The sequence below is a fragment of the Puma concolor genome, chromosome A2, assembly GCF_028749965.1.
Source record: "Puma concolor isolate L17-30 chromosome A2, mPumCon1.1.hap2, whole genome shotgun sequence".
Taxonomy (NCBI): domain Eukaryota; kingdom Metazoa; phylum Chordata; class Mammalia; order Carnivora; family Felidae; genus Puma; species Puma concolor.
In genome coordinates, this window is record NC_141668.1 from 50,505,351 (window position 1) to 50,528,074 (window position 22,724).

Consider the following 22,724-nt stretch of genomic DNA (forward strand, 5'->3'; position numbering starts at 1 on the left):
TTCAGTTCAGGTCATGATCTCACGGCTCTTGAGTTCAAGCCCCATCAGGCCCTGCACTGACAGCACAGAGTCTACCTGGGATTCTGTCTGCCTCTTTCTGCCCCTTCCCCACTTGCTATCTCTCAAAATAAATAAACTTAAAAAAAAGAACATAAAAAGCACAAAACATTAAAGAGCAAACTGACAAATCTGTACTTAATCAAAAGTTTTTCTAAAAACACCGTTAAGGAAATGAAAAGGCAAGTTACAGACTGGGAGAAAATATTTCCCAAACATGTTTCAAAAGACTTCTACCCACAATAAAGCTTACAATTCAGTAATAAAATGAACTCAATGTTTAAAACAGCAAAGATCTGAACTCTCCCAATAAAAAGGAAAATGAACTACCAATAAAAGCAACAACATGGATAAATTTCAAAATAATTATGCTGAAAGAGGACAGGAAAAAAAAAAGAGTATATACCATATGACCGCATTTATACAAACTGTATAAAAGGTAGGCTACAGTGGCAGAAAGCAAGCCAACAGTTTCCTGGGGGTGGCAATAGAGGGAGGAATGAGTTCCAAATAGAACTGCTCATTTCAGCAGCACGTATACCAAATGGGTACATAAAAACTTTGGCAAGTAATAGAAATGTTATCTTGGCACTATAATATTTTCACCACTGTATGTATGGCAAAACTGATCAAACTGCAGATTTTATACAGCTCAAGGCGCCTGGGTGGCTCAGTTGATTAAGTGTCCAACTTCAGCTCAGGTCATGATCTCAGGGTTTGTGGGTTTGAGCCCGCATCGGGCTCTGTGCTAACAGCTCAGAGCCTGGAGCCTGCTTGGGACTCTGTGTTTCCCTCTCTCTCTCTGCCCCTCCCCCACTTGAGCTCTGTCTCTCTCAAAAATAAACATTAAAAAACATTTTTTTAAACAAATATAAGCAGTTCATTGGATTTCAACAAATATATGCAGTTTACTGCACCTCAACACAACTTGGAAAAAATATGTACCTTGAGGAAGTTTTTGGCTTAGGAACATTCTATCATCCTTTCAGTAATACTGTATGATACCATTTTAAAAAACAGGCATCCTGAATTGTTTCAGACTTGATGAAAAAAGTTTAGTCCCTCATAAACAACTACTTTTAACAAAACTATTCTCATCGATCCTTCTACAGAAGAAAGGAACAAAAACTTTCAAAGTTTAAAAGATTAAGTACTATTTAGAAGGCAGTAACAAAATATTTTAATTACTACAGTAACATTGAACTAATGTATGAACATTATTCTATAGTTCTAAATATCTCTTTCCTCTCTACATGCACAGAAAAATACACACACTCACAAAAAATTAAAAAATCACAAACACAAAATGCCTTTGCCTCCCTTCTCCAAATCAGGTATAAATGAGAAGCATTTTCCCTCTGTCCTTGAAATACTCCGGGAGTGAATGCTACCAAGACAGTTGTAAAACTGAAATGTATGAAGAATACAGTTTTAAAATAGTCACCATAAGTAACACCATAAAAGCAATAGCTCATTTGGTTAACATTCTCTTTTCCCACTTTATAATTCTGGTCAATTTAAGATGTGGTAAAATTCTTTGCTATTAATACAGGGACTATAAAAAGAGCACTTCCCTTTATCAAGTTCTATCCAGCCTCAATTAATCACTTGCCCATTATCAAGAAAGGACACTAATGATGTTAGGATAATTTTACATACAGGCCTATGTGTGCAGGTACACAGAACAACCCCTCTCATCATCTCAAAAGTGAAACTCAATACCAGTATATGGATACGAAAAAGAAACCCCAAGATTTATAAATAAATATAAATATAGGTAAGCTAAGCCATTATATCTGATAAATCTCACACAAGAGAGCCAGCTTACCTGCAAGAGCTGTTTACATTTATTGTATTTTTCTGTTTTGTCAGCAATTTCTTTGGTCATTTCACAGACTTGTCCCTTTGTTACAATGTCAGAATCTGTCTCAGCTATTAGACAAGAAAATAATATTATCAATTATCAAAACAGAAAATAATATTAAAAATTATTTTGCCCCCATATTACCTTCCTGTTCAAAATAACTTAAAGGTCAGTATACTGTGAGATACAATAAATGGGACAATGAAGGAGAGAAATATCTATTTAAAAACATCTAATCATACACTAAATAAAGATAGTATAAACTCTACATGAGATTTTTTAAAATGTCAGTCTGGCCAGAAACAAGATCACATTCAGTAACGAAAAGTGATTTTTTTAATCAGCTAAAAATAGTTCTTAAATGGCATGCTTGTTCTCTTCATGTAACTGAATACACAGGATAAACAGAAAGCCATACTCTGAGAAAACACTTTAAATTATTTTTCTAGTCCTTCATTACTATTCAGTGAGTATTAAGTAACTTACACAACACCACTCTACATACTACAAAAAGTGTAAATAAATGGAAGTCAGGATCCTGTTATATAGTGGCTGAACCTGATTAAATATTTAATAGCATGGGAAATTTACAATACATTTAAAAAGTCTAAAACAGCAATTACCCCAAACACTACATTAGGAAATGTATTTTTATATACTGGAGTGCTGACTTCCATTATTGTCAATCTTTAACATAAAGTGAAAAAAAGAAATTAGGACAAGTGAAAACCTAGACTTAATTCAAATTGTCATGTTCATACATTCACCAGATCTTCCTAATCTATTCTAGAAGTTAATAAACTAATAAAAATTTAACTTGCCCACCAATAGGTATACTAACCACATAGTACCCGGGTCAAAAAAATTAAAAGAAAAAAAAAAAGAGAGAAACATAAATAGAACAGGAGATTAATCCCCACCCCACCCCCTGCAACAGAACTATACAACTGAATTACCATAAATGCCTCGAGATTCCACAGATTTAGTGGAATATTAATTAAAAATTCAATTATTGGCTTCTATCCTATAGCCTAACTGCTGTAACCATTTAAGCTTACAAACTCCAGCTCATTTAATACTTATGAATATTCTCATGAAGATAAATACTAGTTCACACTCATTTTATGTATTTCACATGTAAGACTTTCTTATTATTAAGCCCCTTACTTTATCTTTGCCTTAATCCTCTCATAAGAATTTTCAGAAGCTCCCTAAGACTCACACACTTGGAATAAGGCAGTATAAATAAGTATCAATACTCATCAAGGCAGGACACTACACAAAATGGCTAAAAGATTTTTACCTGTAGAAGGCTTTACATCTACATTAGAGGCAGTAGTAGCTGGGTCTGTGTTTATTGAAGCATCATTCACTTTTTGCTGATTTCCGATTTTCTTTGTTAAGACACTGGTGCTACTGGCCTATTCAAAATGTAACAAACTGTTATATGAGTTATATTTCCTTCCTTCAGTAATTGTCACGTAAAGAAATTCTGAGAAGTCTACAAAGCTGCTATTGTGTCTTAAAGACCAGCAAAGACTAAAGGTAACACCCATCACTTTACTAACTGACCTAAAAGTTACAACAAAAACTTTATTTTGGTTTTCCTTGCCAAATAATCAAACTACTACCAAAGCAAGCCAATCACAGAAATCTCATAAGTCATCTACTACAAAGTCATAATATACTTACAGGCCTCAACCAAAACCCGTACATGTGGGTCATACTTAAAGTATATTTTTTCACAAAAGCATTCCTAGCTTACCACATGCATTTCTGTGTAAATATCATCTGTATCAATACAGTATACAAATAAAAGTCTTTATAGCACATTTTGTTTGCAGAGATAACTTGGTATCATTTTCAACCGCAGGTTTTAAATGTGTTTCTTTACTTCCAGCATTCCATTACATAGCAAACCTTATATTTAAGTACAATTTAAGGACCCACATTAAAACACACACCAAGGGGCACCTGGATGGCTCAGTTAAGCATCCAACTCTTAAATTAGCCGTGGGGACGGGGCTCCTGGGTGGCGCAGTCGGTTAAGCGTCTGACTTCAGCCAGGTCACGATCTCACGGTCCGTGAGTTCGAGCCCCGCGTCAGGCTCTGGGCTGATGGCTCGGAGCCTGTTTCCGATTCTGTGTCTCCCTCTCTCTCTGCCCCTCCCCCGTTCATGCTCTGTCTCTCTCTGTCCCAAAAATAAATAAACGTTGAAAAAAAAAAAATTAAAAAAAAAAAAAAAATTAGCCGTGGGTCACGATCCCAAGGTCATGGGATTGAGCCCCACAGCAGGCTCTGCACGAAGCGTGGCACCTGCTTGAGATAGTCTCTCTCTCTCCTCCATCCCCACCAATGGCACATGCAGCATGCCCTCTCAAATAAATAAATCACACACCAAAACAGAAACAATTTCTTTGTTTTCATTAAATCTGCTTACCCTCTCAGATGGAATACAAAATAATTAGCTACATTAACTCTTCCTAATCTAGTGGCTATGAGTAGGATGGAAGAACCCAATAATGACAACGAGAAACCATCTTTGACTCTGAGGATAACCAACAGTGAACCCCACTGAGGACAGGCATCAGTCACAGGAGGGATTCAATATGTACAGAGTTTTTAAGTGAAGACATTTAACAAGAACTTAGAGGGAAACGGTCAAAAAAGAGGGCCTTCCCTCCCTGTTTTCCCCTGCTGCTGCCCTTGCTTCCTTTCTTGGGTTTCCAGCACACAAAAATTTCAAATTTAAACATATATCATTACAAACATTAGGCCAATCACTTCAATTCATGCAGAGATAAATTATATCCAAAAGGTTGATATTTAGAGTATTATAAATTTGGGGGTGCCAGGCTGGGTCAGTCAGAAGAGTACACAACTCTTGACGTTGAGGTTGTTGAGTTTGAGCCCCGTGTGGGGTGTAGAGATTAGTTAAATAAATAAAACTTTAGCTACTATAAATTTGATTTGTAAACAAAAATACTGATAAAGGAACTATTCGGTAAGAATTCAATTGTCCTTACTGATTGGTCTGAAAGTTTGTTTATTTGTTTTTGGAGCCTCTGGCATTCCTTGAATTTTTCTTTATAATGATCTGCTGCCATTTGAAGACGAAGTTTCAAATCTTCAACTTCTCTTCTCAGTTCGTGTTCTAGTGTATCAGACTTTTCCTATGAGAAAAATAAAAGATAAAAATCTCCTATCTCACATGTAATAGTAAATCCCAACTTCCTTTTCACTTTTTTCTTTCTGGCTTCTAGTTTTTATTTGTTTTGGAGTTTGGGCAACAGAGCCACATTAGCTCCTAATAAATCTAGCTTTATATTCTTAGGACTAAGTTCATTAAAAAACTAAAGAAGAACAATCCCCCTCCTGAGGAATAAGTATTACCCTGTTAAATAACCATAATACCACTTTATGAAGCTAATAAATAAAAAATTCCAAACAAAGCAATATATACCTGACATCAGAAAGTTTAATAACAGAGCAGTTCTTACTAACCATTAAGCATTTGCCTACTTAAGTTTTTCTTAAAGTTTACATTAATTTCAACCCAAGAAGTTACAATGACTAAACAAAATGAATGGAAATTTAAATTTCTGTGATCAGGAATCTGACCTTATTCTGACATAACCCAATCTATTTTGTAAGTTCTAGTGAGCTTTTGATCAAAATGAAAATTCAAAATTAGCCCACTTTACCTGGTCTTTTTTCACAGCATTTAGTTTAAGTTCTGCCACTGCATCAGCTAACTGCTTTTTTACTTTCTCATTTTCCAAGCGTGCAGTATGCAGATCTGCCATTGTTTTATCTCTCACATTTACAGCATCACTAAGTTCTTTAGCCAGAAAGACAATTTCCTGCCGAGTTGCCTGAACCTGTTCCTCTGCTTTACGAAGTTGCTCCTTTAAAAGAAAAGTATCTTCCTGAAGAAAAGCAAATAAATACGTTAGCAACGAAACCATTAAAGTAAAAACAGTAGCAGAAACAAGTTTTACTCATATTTCAACACATCAAAGTTTTAAATTAAACACTGGTTTTCTACTCATGACTTAAAATAAAATACAGAAGTCTATTAAAAAAAACTTATGATAGGACTTTGTGTTGGAATCCCCAGATAACAATCCAATGCACTCAGTATCTCTACCACATTAAACACATGTACACTTAAGTTGATAAGCAACATGCCCAATATTTAAATCCCTGGTTAAAAAGAAATTTGAATGAAAGTTCCTGTCCCCCAAAATCTCTAGCAGCTAGAACTACTTACTGACTCACACTTTTTATGATTACCAATAAAAATAATTTCAAAAACTTCTCTGTAATTACAAAAATTTTGGTTAAGTTTCCTATTAACTAACCGAAAACATATCCGATATAATATTCATATACCATATCGTTATGAAACCACAGGGCAGATTGAAAACTTAGTTCTAAAAATAAAACATTTGATACACAAATATCAAAGTTGAGACAATGGGAAGATAAAAAAGTAATCAGCCTAACCTCTTACCTAACCTAAAAGTATCTTAAAAAGTTAAAATTACTGTTAAGGAAAAAAAAAAAAGAGAAAAAAAGTTTAAATTGCCATAGTAAAATTATTTCCTTTAACATTATGAGCCCAACACATCTAGTTTCCTATTTTTTATCTTTGTACTACAAATAATATGAACTGAGAAAAAGTGCAATCCATTCTTGGTTTTTAAACTGTTAGCTCCTGGGGCGCATGGGTGGTTCAGTTCGTTAACCATTCAACTTCGGTTCAGGTCATGATCTCACAGTTCGTGAGTTCGAGCCCTGCATCAGGGTCTCTGCTGTCAGCCTCTCACTCTGCCCCTACCACACTCACATGCGCACACTCTCTCTCTCTCTCTCTCAAAATAAATAAACATTTTTAAAAAACTGTTAGCTCCTTAGAAGGAAATATAAAGGATTATGTACACTGAGGTGAAGAAAATATTTGTAGATACAACATTAACAGATCTAACTATGTAAATGTCATCAGCAAAAGAGCAACAATAAAACTAGTAGAAGAAAATGTTTGGAATATAAAATTATTTTCTAATCAGCATTTTTTCAAATCAAAAAACTCTAACCATAAAAAAACCCAAAAAATTGGAGAAAGGCATAACCATGAAATTTTTAAAAATTGTTTATTTTTGAGAGACAGAGCATGAGCAGGAGAGGGGCAGAGAGAGAGGGAGACACAGAATGGGAAGCAGGCTCCAGGCTCTGAGCTGGGAGCACAGGGCCCGACGCAGGGCTCGAACACATGACCATGAAGACAATGACCTGAGCTGAAGTCACACACCTAACTAAGCCATCCAGGCACCCCTACCGTGAAATTTTTTTTAAAAGACAGAAATGGCCATTATGCATACAAAAAATAAAAAAAAAATACTCCACTCATCAACAAATAAAGAAGTTAAAACAAACATCAATTTCTTTCAATTAACAAAGATTAAAAAACAGGAATACTCCAATATTCAGATGACTTTAGGGAAATTAGCAAATTCATGAACGGTTAGGCTTATGTACATGTAGCTGGTGTAAAGTTTTTCACCAGATTTTTATAACATTCATCAACACCTTGAAAAAGCACACAGGTTTTGATCTAGCAATTTTATTTTTATGAGTTTCCAAGAAAATTAATAAAAGGTATGGACATTAAATTTAGCTTTACAGGGATTCAGTACAATATTAAAATAATGAAAAATTATTTAAAATTATTTAAAATATTTATAATATTTATAGAATATCTAATATGAGAATTTATTATAAATTCTATTATATATCCTTCACACGATGGAAGTCTGTGCTACCATCACAAACACTAGTAAATACAAATGCTGGGGTATTAATTTTTTTGAAAAGCAATTTGAAAATAACTAATTTTTTTTTTATATATACACATGCCTAGATATTTGTACAAGGATGATGTTTGCATAAGCGGCATGCTTATAAAAGCTAAGGACTATACACAACTAAAAAACAATTACATACACAGCTATTAAACGAGGGATACTATATAGCTGTTATAGTGAATGAGAAAGATCTATATGCGTACTCATACAAGATGTCCAGATTTTCCATAAAAAAAATTTAAGAGGTTTTGGAACACTGTTATAAATATTCTAATTTTTTATAAAATGTAAATTTTAGGGGTGCCTGGGTGGCTCATTCGGTTAAGCGGCCAACTTCAGCTCAGGTCATGTTCTCATGGTTAATGAGAAATAAATATAAAGCTCTTTATATATCCAAAAAAAAAAAAAAAAAGTAAATCAATGATTAATTAGGATGGGGGGAGGGGGAGAAGCAAATGAGAATATGGAGTAACTGCTAATGGGTACAGTTTCTTTGGGGGGTAATAAAAATATTCCTAAATTTACTGCAGTATTAGTTGTATAACTCTGTGAATACACTGAAAACCATTAAACTACACATTTTAAATGACAAAAAAAGGTGCAAAAAAGTATGTATATAGCATGGCACCTATTTTTAAGAGTGTGTATGTATGCACATGCTTATTTTTGCAAAAAGAGGATAAACTAAAAACTAATGGGAAATCTTTACATATGTGTATATGTAAAAAAAAAAAAAGGTTTTTTTTAGGGAAGAGACAGTAAATATTTTTGTAATTATTTTCACTTTTGAATGATGCAACTATTTAACATATTCCAAACACAAGACTCAATCAAAAGATTTAAAGAATAGGGGCGCCTGGGTGGCTCTGTCAGTTAGGCATCCGACTTCAGCTCAGGTCATGATCTCATGGTCTGTTGAGTTCGAGGCCCATGTCGAGCTCTGTGCTGACAGCATGGGGCTTGGAGCCTGCTTCCGATTCTGCGTGTCCCTTTCTCTCTGCCCCTCCCTAGCTCTGCTTACTCTCTCTCTCAAAAATAAACATTAAAAAAAAAAAACTAAGAAAGAATACCTACTAATAAGTGTAAAAGAAAAATTTTTAAGTGACCATTTTGTAATCATTAATTTAATAATAACTGATGCAGGTGAGGATCATTAAGGGATCAAAAATACTGGGTGAAAAGCTATTGGCATTACAGGATGTTACCATAATCTCAAAGTATTACCCTACATATTACTCAATAATCACAAAGAGGGGGAAAGCACCCATATAATGAATTCAGGCAGACACAACTTTAAACAAATGATTAATGTTACATCAACATTATGTGACATTTGGTATTGATGCAAAATAATGTACAAGACATCATCTATTTAGGCTTTTTCTTGCCAAAAATGTATGACCTAAATCTAGCTTTGAGGAAACAATAAATAAATCTAGATTACAAACCATCTTCTCAGACAAGCCTGAATTCTTCAAAAATATCAGTATCATAAAAGGTGTATAGGGACCCTATTCTAGATTAGAGCAAAAACACAACAATAATCAAATGAATGTGTGGATCTTTACCACCAGGTCAAGAAATTGTAAAGGTTATATATAAATATATAGTGGCGGGGGGGGGGGGGGGGGCGTGGTGGCAGCCCCTGGGTGGCTCAGTCAGTTAAGCATCTGACTCTCAGTTCTGGCTCAGGTCATGATCTCGTGGTTTCTTGAGTTCTAGCCCTATGTCAGGCTCTGTGCTGAAAGTGCAGAACCTGCTTGGGATTCTCTCTCTCCCCTCTCCCTGTCCTCCTCTCTCTGCCTCTCCCCTACTCATGCTCTCTGTGTCTCTGTTACAAATTTTAAATAAACTTAAACGCTTTATAAAAAATATATACTTGGGGGGCGCCTGGGGGGCGCAGTCAGTTAAGCGTCCGACTTCAGCCAGGTCATGATCTCGCGGTCCGGGAGTTCGAGCCCCGCGTCAGGCTCTGGGTTGATGGCTCCGAGACTGGAGCCTGTTTCTGATTCTGTGTCTCCCTCTCTCTCTGCCCCTCCCCCGTTCATGCTCTGTCTCTCTCTGTCCCAAAAATAAATAAACATTGAAAAAAATATATATATATACTTGGGATAATTTGATTATACTAAAACTGTATTATGAATGAGTATTATCAACGTTAAATTTCTTAGGTATGATCATGGTTTTATGGTTATACAGAATAATGAACCACAACTGTAGATAGGGAAGACATGCTAAAATATCTAGGGTGTGATATAATGCCTGCAACTGACTTCAAATGACTCAGAGGAAAAAAAGGTCATACAAATGGGGAGATAAAGATGGCAAAATATTTGAGGATACATGTTTTCGTTGTTCTGTTCTTCCAACTTCTCTGTAAAACTGAACTTTTTCAAAAGAAAAGGTTGGGAAAAGGGAAGATTAAAAATAAAAAACAAAGAATATCGCATACATTTAATAGACACAGGTTTTACAATCTTCAAACACGTATCACAAAAATACTTACCTTACTTGAAGTTGTAAGCAAGAATGTCCTTTGCAGATTTTCCTTTTCAGCCAAACAGAACTGCAGCCTGCCAATCTCTTCTTTAAAATGAGTAATCATGCTTTCTTTATTCCCATCTAAATTCTTTAGAGTCTGGACCTCTGACACAAGCTTGGTATTTTCTATTTCGGTATTCTTCAAATGTACCTGTTAACAGTGCTTGAAAATGTCAAGAATATCCTAACTCCATAATCTAAATTACTCAAATTTCAAAATACCACTGTTTAGCCCAATTATGATCAAGTGATGGGAAGACCTACTAGATCAGGAGTCAGGAGACCCAAGTTGTACCAAATAACTAGCTAATATGTGGGAACAGAACATAACCTTTCTAAGCTTTTTTGTTGTTGTAAATTTTCCATAGAGATTATATCTAAGGTCTAACAATATTACCTCATCTCTGAAGTTTTCTCCTTCGATTAATGCTTTTTTTTTTTTTTTTTAAGATTTTTAAGTTCTCTTTAAAAATGCAAATCAATTTGGTTGCTGTTGGGGGAACAAATTATTGTTATATAGTCAGATACAAAGGTATGGCGAGATTCTGGAAAACTAAAGGGGTACATTCAAGAACAACATCTTAAGCAATTCAATTTCTGGCTGGTGAGAAGTACTGTCATTTGCTTCCTGTGTGCCTAAAAATACATTTGATTCATTAACTCAACTATATTAATTTTCCCAGGAACTTTGGCAGCAGTTTGCCCATTAACAGATGCACAAGTCAAATTCCATAACTGGAATTATAAAGAGTATAGATATCTTGTTTTCACTATAAAGAGTATCTTGCTTTGGTTAAGAGTACCAGAGAGAAATGAATTGACATACTTTTCACACTTGACTCTAAATGTGTGACTAATGAAACACTAATTCCTGCTCACAAGGATGGAAAAAAACTCCAGGAGTCTCTGGGTGGCTCAGTCAGTTGAGTGTCCAACTCTTGGTTTTGGCTCAGGTCACGATCTCGCTCACAGTTCACGGGACCAAGCTCCACATTGGGTTCTGTGCTGACAGCACAGAGCCTGCTTGGGATGTTCTGTCTCTCTCTGCCCCTCCCCACTGCTCTCTCTCAAATAAACGTTAAAAAAATAATAATAAAAATAGCAAAGTATTCCAGATTCTCTGAAGGTGTCACCAGCCAAGACCTTTGCAGCATCACTTTAGAAACACTATCTAATTTTCGTAATTACCAGCTCAAGTGTTTTATCAATTCCTCTAAATTCTGATAGGACAGGGATGGGTCATATGATCTAATGGGGGGCTGAGGAGAGAGACAAAAGTAATCTCTCTGGTTATTTTTATAAACAATATGGAAAGGAAAGCATGTTTCTGAGGTTAAAAGTAGAACACGATGTCTTATCACACTAAATGGAGACTCCTTTCCATAAAAAAGAAAAACGACAAAACAAAAGTCTCTAAGGAAGAGTTTTACTTCCAGTTTTGGGGACACAAATGAAATACTGTTTGGAATGCTGGGAGGTTGGGGCAGAGTGTATTCAAATGAAGAGTTCAATGTCACTTTGATCCCTACTGATAATGCTTACAGAAAACTGGAGATATTATCACACTATAAAAGAATAAATCCCCAAGACACCTCATTCTTTCTCTTCCTTCCAGATACGAAGTCTTTTAGCAAAGGACTTGTCATTCAGGTGTAAAACAGACACAGAAAGTGGAAAAAAAGCACAAGACCTAAGGGAGAAACAATTTAGAGCTGTAAAGGAAAAATAAATTTTGGATTTGCCCTAAAATGTGCTTACCAATCCTCTACAAACACCACAAGTCCTATTCTAATAACAGAAAGAAAAGAAAGGCAGTGTGAAAAATGACCATTTTAAGGATAGGTCTTTTCTCTTTCCAATAACTTGTCCTTGTTATTATCATTCACTACACCTCTCCACCATCACTGGTTTACTTAGGATCTTCCCAAACCCTTCCCAATACTAACTAGTCTGCCTTCAGAATTCATTTTATTACTGAATTGAAGTGACCGAAGACATAGACATTGTGTTTCTCTTATTATCTCCCACTGTGTTAACAAGAAAACGACACGGAAAGCACTTTATCCACAGAGAAATAATGCTCAGGTCTTTTCCTGGCAAAAAACCTGAAATCCTCTCAGTGAAATTCACAGTAACAGTGAGTAAAAAATTATGAGATGCCAGATTTTCACTTTGTTAAAAAATGCTTTATAACTTTAAAAGTTTAAGCTGCATTTTTGGAGAGTGTTTGCAAAAACACTATGTCAACAGTAACCCAACTACATCAATTTCTCTAGGTATCTGTATTATTTCCCTTTTTCACAAAATCTTGTTCAAAAATCAAACATTACTTTGAGGTATAAATTCTTATAAAGGGTCAAATCATAAAACCACCTACAAGTGAATCATCACTATTTTTCTTCCTGTTTTGAGAGTGACACACATGCGCACACACACATGCTCTGGGGATAAGCTATTCAAGAAATAAAATGAGTATAATCCATGGCATGTAAAACGTCCCCATCCATGCTCTCTGCTCTAAGTTGCATGGTGGATTCAATATTTTTTTTTAATTTTTATCTTCCTAAAAAAAAAAAAAAAAACCAAAAACAAAACGAAACAAACAAAAAAAACCCAACAACAAACCACCACCACCACCACAAATAAAAAGGAAAAAACCACTGGCAATACAAATCATATTCCAGTTTCTACGTGCAAATTGTAGGTCTCAAATACTAAATATATATATGCACAGGTGTAGGTTTTTCTCTAATCAAATATATACCACAATACATAAGCGAGCCCTTTTCTAATCTAATCAAGAGACTGAATCTCTCCAAATAATACTGACTAAACTCAAAAAGTTCTTGAAATTCCTCATCTGGAACTGCCTTCAAGAACTGCTGAGCACCTGGGTGGCTCAGTTGGCTAAGCGTCTGACTTCAGCTAAGGTCATGATCTCGAGGCTCGTGAGTTCGAGCCCTCCGTCGGGCTCTGGGCTGACAGCTCAGAGCCTGGAGTCTGCTTGTTCTTCTGTGTCTCCCCCTCTCTCTACCCCATAACCCAGTCTCTCTCTCAAAAATAAACAAACATTAAAAAAAAAAAAAACTGCTAAGATAAGAACACTTAAGATAAACATGTCTCAATTTATATCCACAACATTATTGATATTTAGGCTAACCATTCTATTTCAGAATCATTTAAAAATGAAGAACAATTTCAAAAGGTAATGATCTGTCAGATTTCTTAAATTATTTTTTAACGTTTATTTATTTTTGAGATGGAGACTGACAGATCATGAGCAGGGGAGGGGCAGAGAGAGGGAGACACAGAATCCAAAACAGGTTTCAGGCTCCAAGCTGTCATCACAGAGCCTGATGTGGGGCTCAAACTCACAGACCACACGATCATGACTGAGTGGAAGTCGGACACTTAACTGAGCCACTCAGGCACCCCAGAAAGATTATTTTTTAAAATGACATTCTCTGAAGATTATTCTAAAAGTCAAACTCTGAAACATAATGATCATCACAGAAATAAATTAATGTTCTAAGATTTATATGTTCTTAAAGGGGAAAACAATTAGGTTTTATAAATTCTAATAAATAAGTATCTTGTTATAGTATTAAATCTCTTTGACTTATCATGTATTACCTGCTAAGCAACTAAAATACCAGCAAATTCCCTGAAAACTTTTAGGGACTATACACCATGGGGTAGTCTTAAAAGGTCCCCAAATCCTTTCATACTTCCTCTCTGCAAGAAGTGGAACTCAATTCCCTTCTCCTTAAGTGTTGACTGTACCAAGTGAGTTGTCTTTAATGAATAAGACAAAGTAGAAGCACCAGCATACAACTTCGCTGGCTAGGTCACAAAGTGCACTGGGACCTCCTCCTTGCTCTCTCTTGGATAGCTCACTCCAAGGGAAACGGACTGCCATGTTGTGAAAACATTCAAGCAGCCACTGAGGAGGCCACACAACAAGAAATTGAAGGACATCCTGCCAAAAGTCATTTGCATGAGCCACCCTGACAGATCCTCTGGTTCCAATCAAGCCTTTAAGCTGACTGCAGCCCTTACCAACATCCTAACTAACTGCAACTGACCAGGAGACCCTGAGCCAGAACCACGTAGCTAAGCTGCTCCCAAATCCCTAACCACTAAGTTTTGGGATCACTTAAGATACAAGTTACACAGCAAGAGATAACAAATAGAAATGGAAAGAATAGGGGCGCCTGGGTGGCGCAGTCAGTTAAGCGTCCGACTTCAGCCAGGTCACGATCTCGCGGTCCGTGAGTTCGAGCCCCGCATCAGGCTCTGGGCTGATGGCTCAGAGCCTGGAGCCTGTTTCCGATTCTGTGTCTCCCTCTCTCTCTGCCCCTCCCCCGTTCATGCTCTGTCTTTCTGTCCCAAAAATAAACGTTGAAAAAAAAAATTTTTTTTTTTTAAAAAAGAAATGGAAAGAATAAACTACCTTATAAAGTTCCTTCTCATCCTTTTCGGTCTTCAATTGACATTCCAGTTGTTCTCTTTCACACTGTGTCTTCCTGAGTTTATCCTTTAAACTGAATTAAAATAACATTAATACAGACCCAAAAAAACCTTCTTTAAAACATTTTTGGAACATAAACTTATTTTTTAAAACCATCAGAAATACCTGTCTAATTCAGTTTCTTTTTCGATCGCTTTATGTGTCACCGACACAATATCTTCCTCAAGCTGGAGAGCTTTGGATGTAGCATCATTGTATCTCTTCTTAAACTCTTCATTTTCCGTTCTTAAACTTTGTGATACTTCAACAAGACCCTTAGAAACAACAAGGAGTATTTTGGGAAACAAAATTTCTATGACAAATTTGCAAATCTTTAAGAAATCTATGTATTCTTAAATTGTTAATCCCACATTTGTCCCCTCTAAAGTTTATAAACTAGATTAAAAACTAAACCTGAAACTGAAATATACATTCAACTTTATATATACCAAATGAAACAATTATTAATTTCCTTTCCAGACTTCTCAACCACCAATTGTTGATTTCACAAACTTCTCCACCAGAGGGCAGGCAACAAAATATGAGAGAAAACATTTTAAACTGGTCACTTTCATTTTTGACATCCTGTTTTTCAATGCTACTCCAGTGACAAATCAGGTTTCAAATGATACTACCAAGGTTAACAACTTATTACAGCACAGATCGCTAAGTGCCACTGATAATTATACCAAAGCACTAAGTTAAGATACAAGTCTAAAGCAAGGTTCCTAATGATCCTGCCACTGTGGCTCAGAGGCCTGAATACTCAAAGAAACTGAAATACAAAAGTAGTAAATGCAGTTAAAAAAAAAAAAATTACTTCTATTTAAAATAGAATATTCCACTTTGGACAAATAATTTAAAAGTTTAAAAAAATTTTAACACATCCAGACATTTAACTTATAAGAACTTGGTCAAGCTCCTCACTAAGCCCAATTTATGTCTGTAAAATGAAGATTATAAAGCCTCTTCTCCCTCACTTTATAAAATCATGAGAATCAAATGTATCAGTGCATATGAAAGTACTGTTATGGAAAACTATACCTCAAAGAACTGATAAATTAAAACAAACTGGTTTTGTTAAAAAATACTTTTAACTTTCCACATATAAAAGTACCACCCATCTAGGCAACAGCAGAGGCTAAAGGAAAGCACCAGTCTTACAATTTAAATGTAACAAATGTTATACAGTATTTACAAACAACTTTTTCATAAAGTCAGCCAAATTTTTTACTTATAAGGGAAACACCACTTTAAATATATCACTAAAATATAAAAATTGCTCCAGCCCCATACTGGGTGTAGAGATTACTTAAGAATATGAAAATTGCTATGTTGCATCTTCATTAAAGAGCTCATCACAATAATGGTCAGATACACTCTCTTGGTTTTATTTTTGCTCAAAGCAAATGTTTACTGAATCTGCAACATTAACTAAAGACTGTCATACAAAAAAACTAAATGCTTGTCTGATTCCAATGACCACAGAAAGCAAATAATATTCATTCCCTCTGCTGTAAACTGCTGTCAATATCCAAGGATTCTTGCAAAATCTGACACATTTTTCATTTATTTGTCTTGCTCATTTATAAAGATAGCCAGAGAGGTTTCTAATAGCTGTGTTTTGTTTTCTTTTTTTTAATTTTGTATTGCTGGTTTTACCAAATGCTCTTTTTGCACAGTAAATAGCTTACAGATTTAATCTAGGTATTTCTTCCTAAAACAAAGATTAGATTGCCTAGAAGCAAAAACTAGTTTCTGAATCTGTAACTAATGAAGTTCTATATCAGGTAAACAGCATTCTAAAAAATGTATGGGCCAAGAATCAGAAGATTCATAAGCAACTAAATGCAAAATATTAACTAACTGCTTTACCTATGAGCCAAGTTAACTCTACAGTGAGTCACAAATTAATTCTAATGTAACTTGAAGAGTCTTAACATCTTTCTCCAGTACCCATTAAAGCACCTAATAGCTTCTCAGCATCCATACCAATTTTCTAAAGGCATGAAAATGCTTGAGATTCTTTTTCAGGCCTCTAGTTCCCATGTCTGAGTGAAGCATATAGCATCTCAATATGGCTAGGTCCTTCTTAGCATGAAAATGACATTAAAGTCTGTAGTAGTACACACAAACTAAAACTCCTGCTTTCTTTCAAAAACCAACTTTTTAAAAAAGAATTTAGAACACAATCTTTGAAAAGCACTTGAAATTTAAGATAAATATTCAGTCAATATTTGCAAATCATGCCCCAAAACATAATTCTAATATTAAAGTAAAACTTAAACAGATTAAGTCTGCTACACTGTGTACCAAGATAAGAACAATTACAACAATGGAGACAAAAGGAGATTAAGGGATTTGGACATTTCAAATTCATGGAGCCGACTTCATCCCCTCCTCTGAGATTAAAGAATCCCTGCTACCACGAGCCACTATTAGCAATTCCTTCAAGTCAACTCTCAAATATGAACCAGATAAAAATAAATAAGTAAGCCAGCCACTTGGGTGGCTAAGCACACACTAAAAAAATCTGAAGTAACAGAACATACTTATTCTCATGTTTAAAAAAACACCAAATTCTGATTTCAAATGAATACAATCTGAAAAAAAACAGATATAATATTAGGACAACTGGGGTGCCTGGGTAGCTCCGTGGGTTGAGCAACTGACTCTTAATTTTGGCTCGGGTCATGATCTCACCATCATGGGATCGAGTCCAACATAGGGCTCCAGACTGAGCTTGGGGCCTGCTTGGGATTCTCGCTCCCTCTCTGCCTCTCTTCCCCCCTCAAAATAAATAAATATTATCATGGACAACTATTTCGAAAAAGTATTCTGGATTCAAATGTATACAGTGGTAAAATTTAGTAAATTAGTACCTGAATGCTCTAAACAGCAAATTATTGGCAAATGGATTATGTTATTGAGGCCCTTGGGTGGCTCAGTTGGTTAAGCATCTGACTTCAGCTCAGGTGTTGATCTCAAGGTTCATGAGTTTGAGCCCCACATCAGGCTCTGCAAGGACAGCAGGAAGCCTGCTTTGGATTCTCTTTTCTCTTTCTCTCTCTCACCCTTCCCCCACTTATGCTCTCTCTCTCAAAAATAAACATTTTAAAGGATTATGTTTTTTATGGAAATTGTTAGATTTTAAAATGAACCTTACTCATCTGACTTAATCTGGCTTTTCTCAAACACTCTGCTTCCTGAAATCAACTAAAACACTGAGCTATATACAGTTATCTACATAGAATATAAGTGCATCTTCTCTGGTTTCTAGAAACATACCAAAGATATAATTAACAATGTTTAATAACATCTTCACGGCATTAAAATGACAGGATAAAAAACAAAATAAATGATAATTAGGCAATTCCTCTTTCATTAACACTGCCCCCATAAATACAACCTGTTCAGGTTACAGTTGGGTTATTTGTTTTTGTAAACTAATCTGAAATAAGTTATTTTAGCATGTTTATTTCAGTTTATTTTTTATTTTTGTTTTAGAGAGAGTGCTAGCAGGGGAGAAGGGCAGAGGAGAGAGAGAATCTTAAGCAGGCTCCATGCTGAGCTCAGAGCCCAACAGAGGGCTCAATCCCATGACCCTGGGATCACGACCTGAGCCAAAATCAAGAGTCAATGCCCAGCCGACTGAGCCACCTAGGCGCCCTTCAGTTTATTTTAGATCTCTGAATTAAAATATCTTTAAAAGTTAAAAATTCATATAATCTCTTCGGTAACAAATTTATCTTGAGAAAAACATACTTTATTTGAGGAGCAACAACAAATTCACTTAAAAAAATCTGCATCAAGAATAACTATTCTTCTTTTCCAAGAAGACTACTTCTGTCGAAAATCTGCTAAGAGCAAATACACTTATACTCTACCTTTATAATACCAGATTCAAAGGATTAAATTTTTTGGTTAGAGCTAAAAGGGAAGCTAGCCTACAAATAAATTTATTGTTTAAGTTATTTCCTGAACACATATACATTCCACAGACAAGTAATTTTTAATTTTTTTAACATTTTATTTTATTTTTTCAGAGACAAAGAGGGACAGAGCATGAGCAGGGGAGCGGCAGAGAGAGAGGGACACACAGAATCTGAAGCAGGCCCCAGGCTCCGAGCTGTCAGCACAGAGCCCAATGCGGGGCTTAAACCCACAAACGCAAGATCATAACCTAAGCCAAAGTCAGACACTCAACTGACTGAGCCAACCGGGCACCCCATCCACAGACAAATAATTTTTAAATTAGATTTCATGTGTATTTATTAATAAGGGAATATGAAAAAAATAGGACAGTATAATTTTACTTACACGGTCTTTTAATGAAACTGAATGATTTCTGTGTATTCCATTATAATGCTTATTACACATAGATATGTAACATATTTACACACAGATCAAGGGAACAGAAGAAAAGAGAAATACACCAATGCATATATGGTCAATTAATTCACGGAAAAGGAGCCAAGAATATACAACGGGGAAAAAAACAAACTCTTCTCTAAATGGTGTTGGGAAAAGTGGACAGCTACATGCCAAAGAATGAAACTGAACTACTACCTTACACCACATACAACAAATCAACTCAAAGACTTAAGACCTGAAACCATGAAACTCCGAGAAAGAAGCTCCTTGACACTGGTCTTGGAATTTTCTGAATTTGACACCAAAAGTGAAAAATAAAGAAGTGGACTACAGCAAACTAAAAGGCTTCTGCACAACAAATCAAATTATCAAAATGAAAGTGACTCCCAGGGCGCCTGGGTGGCTCAGTCGGTTGAGCGTCCAACTCCGGCTCAGGTCGTGATCTCGCGGTCTGCGAGTTCGAGCCCCGCGTCGGGCTCTGTGCTGACAGCTCAGAGCCTGGAGCCTGTTTCAGATTCTGTGTCTCCCTCTCTCTCTGACCCTCCCCCGTTCATGCTCTCTGTCTCAAAAATAAATAAACATTAAAAAAAAAATTAAAAAAAATAAATAAATAAGAAGTGACTTCCAAAATGGGAGAAAATATTTGCAAATCAACCATGTGGTAAAGGGTTACTATCCACAATTATTTTAAAAATCATACCAAAAAATACACTGAAGTACATCTTATATTATCAACATTCAAGTTAATATATTTTATGGTGGGGTGCCTGGGTGACTCAGTCAATTAAGTGTTCGACTTCAGCTCAGGTCATGATCTCACAGTTCATGGGTTCGAGCCCCACATGGCTCTGTGCTGACAGCTCAGGGCCAAGAGCCTGCTTCAGATTCTGTGTCTTCCTCTCTCTCTTTCAAAAATAAACATTAAAAAAAAAAATGTATCTTATTAAAAAAACTCAATTCATAGTTTAGGCTCCAAAAGAAAACTACAAAACTTAAAGCCATAGTTTGTTTTATTTAGTCCTATTTGAAAAACAAGACTCGTTATTATCATTTGGTTTCCTGAGCCTCAGTTTTTAATCTTCTAATTTTCAAATACATAATGAATATACCTACAAACTATTCATTTTTTTAATTTTTTAAAATGTTTTTTCATTTATTTGTGAGAGAAAGAGCACATACATGCGTAAGCAGGGGAGGGGCCAAGAAAGAAAGAGAGACTCTGAGGCAGACTCCAGGCTCTGAGCTTTCAGCACAGAGCCTGACACAGGGCTTGAACTTGTGAACCACCAGATCATGACCTCAGCCAAAGTCGGCTGCTTAACTGACTTGAGCCACCCAGGCGTCCCGAAACTGCTCATTTTTATGTAAGTCTAAAAAATGTAAGGTTAGGGTAAAAAAAGACTAATCGATACAATGGAATATTACTTGACAATAAAATGAAATAAAGTACTGATAATTATCATACTATGGATGGGCCTTGAAAACATTATGCTAAGTGAAAGAAACCAGTCACAAAAGGCCACACATGATTCCATTTGTATGCAATGCCCAAAATACACAAATCCACAGAGAAAGAAATTTAGTTTAGTGGTTGCCTGGGACTGAGGGGAAAGGAAATAGAGAATGACCACCAACAGGTAACAGGTTTCTTCTGTGGTGATGAAAGTGTGCTAAAATTAGGTTATGGAAATGACTGCATAATTCTATACATGTAATAAAAACCACTGAACTGTCTATTGTAAAGTGTTGGACTTTATGGTATGCCAGTTATAAATCACATTTCAATAAAGCTGTTTTTAAAAAAAGATCAATTAGATAAGCTCAAATCTTTAGTCCTTTCAGGCAAAAGTATAGAGCGTCATTAAGAGTACTAGAAGGAGACACATAGCCTGCCTCTACCACTTTACAAACTGTTCAATCTTAGGCAGGTTAAGTAACACCTCTGTGCTATCTTTGTAAAATTCCTACGTAACAATGCCCACCTTATAGGATTAAATGAGTTAACATAAGTAAACACTAGGAACTGCACCTGGCTTGCATTAAGTATAATGACTTATTTTTATTAATCAGCCTATTATAGGAGAGAAAAATCTACACTTAGAGGTGAATTAGAAATGAATGTAAAAATTATCCTTAATTATGAAAATAATTACTTTTTAAATCTAGGGTACCCATGAATGACAGAACACATACAGATCACATTAAAATACAGGTGAAATATAATATGTATTTTATAATTATTTATAGATGTTAGTTGGTTTCAGTTTTAACCTACTTTGTAATCCTAATTTATTCCTTTAAGCAGCCAATTACACAAAATAATCTAAAACATAATTAAACATAACATTTAAGCCAATCTGTTTTTGATAACCTTAACACATCCAATTCTTTTAATTTACAAAATAGGAGTGTTTCTATTGGCATTTTACAATGAAAAAAGTCAATATTTGTAAAAGATCAAAGTTTTTATTTTATAAACATTTAACTCAGTATCTGTCAGGTACTGAATGGCTAACAAGCTAATCTTATTTTATAAAACAATGAAAACACAATTTCTTCTATCATGAAGAAACTGAAGGGTGCTACAGATCATTCTGTTCCATACTGTCCATTCTAAAATTTTAAGTGAAATTGTAGATGATACATCGTAATAGCCCTTCAGATATTCAGCAGTACATACACCCAGGACCTCAAAGAGAAAACATTTAGAAGACAATTCTTAACAAGCATCAAGATTGTTTTTTAGAATTCACACCACAAAAGAGATTTAAAACAAGTGCCAAGAAATGTCATGGATTTTATAAGCCACCCAACTAAGGCAAGCGACATCTAGCTGCCCAGCAGGCCTGCCTGATTAGAGGAAGACTGATTCCGGAGGTGAAAAAAAAAAAAAATTCATTGAAAAGCCCCGTGATTAGAAAAGAAAAGGAACTATTTTTCCCTACAAGCCCGTTATTTCATCCCCAGAAATAAACAGGCAATTGCCAACATATGACTAAGAAATTTTTTTCAACATTATATAAGTATCATTTCTAGAATCTGAGGAAAATGGCATGGATTTCATATTTAGATTTTATTCACATTTTGGTTCTTTCTCTAGATCATCATTATGAAAACTAGTAAAATAATAGCTACATGTAGTGAGAATCTATTATGTAACAAACACCGTTCTAGGTCCTTTTTTTAATTACCATTTTCATAGTATAGAATACAATTAAAAAAAAAATATATCACTTCTACCTGTTTCATCTTCCCAGAGTACAATACCAACACAAGAATAGTAGCAGGGAAGAAGTCCCCTCCAAGATTAGTGTCTGTCATCAAGACTTATGAGTTGCCATAAAAACTTCTGAAGACCTCTTCTAGATACAAGAGCCACAATCTCCTACAAATTTTATTTTGCTTCATTAATCCCCTGCCCTCAATCTACCACTTTCTCAATCTAAGTATGTCAGAATAAGCTCTCTTATAATAGTCTTATCTGTAGCGCTTAACCCTCGTCATGTGGAC

General features: G+C 35.4%; 1 protein-coding gene across 2 annotated transcripts in view; it reads right to left on the reverse strand.

Moving 5' to 3' along the window:
• Window positions 1-22,724, reverse strand: part of TAX1BP1 (Tax1 binding protein 1) — a 90,942-nt gene that overhangs the window by 34,981 nt on the left and 33,237 nt on the right. For both annotated transcript variants that reach the window (XM_086693713.1, XM_086693707.1), the window contains exons 6-12: window positions 14,967-15,115; window positions 14,784-14,874; window positions 10,296-10,481; window positions 5,627-5,851; window positions 4,949-5,095; window positions 3,225-3,342; window positions 1,886-1,989 (exon numbers count right to left, since the gene is read on the reverse strand). In XM_086693713.1, coding sequence (XP_086549839.1) covers window positions 1,886-1,989; window positions 3,225-3,342; window positions 4,949-5,095; window positions 5,627-5,851; window positions 10,296-10,481; window positions 14,784-14,874; window positions 14,967-15,115 — 1,020 coding nt within the window. The remainder of the gene's footprint in view (window positions 1-1,885; window positions 1,990-3,224; window positions 3,343-4,948; window positions 5,096-5,626; window positions 5,852-10,295; window positions 10,482-14,783; window positions 14,875-14,966; window positions 15,116-22,724) is intronic.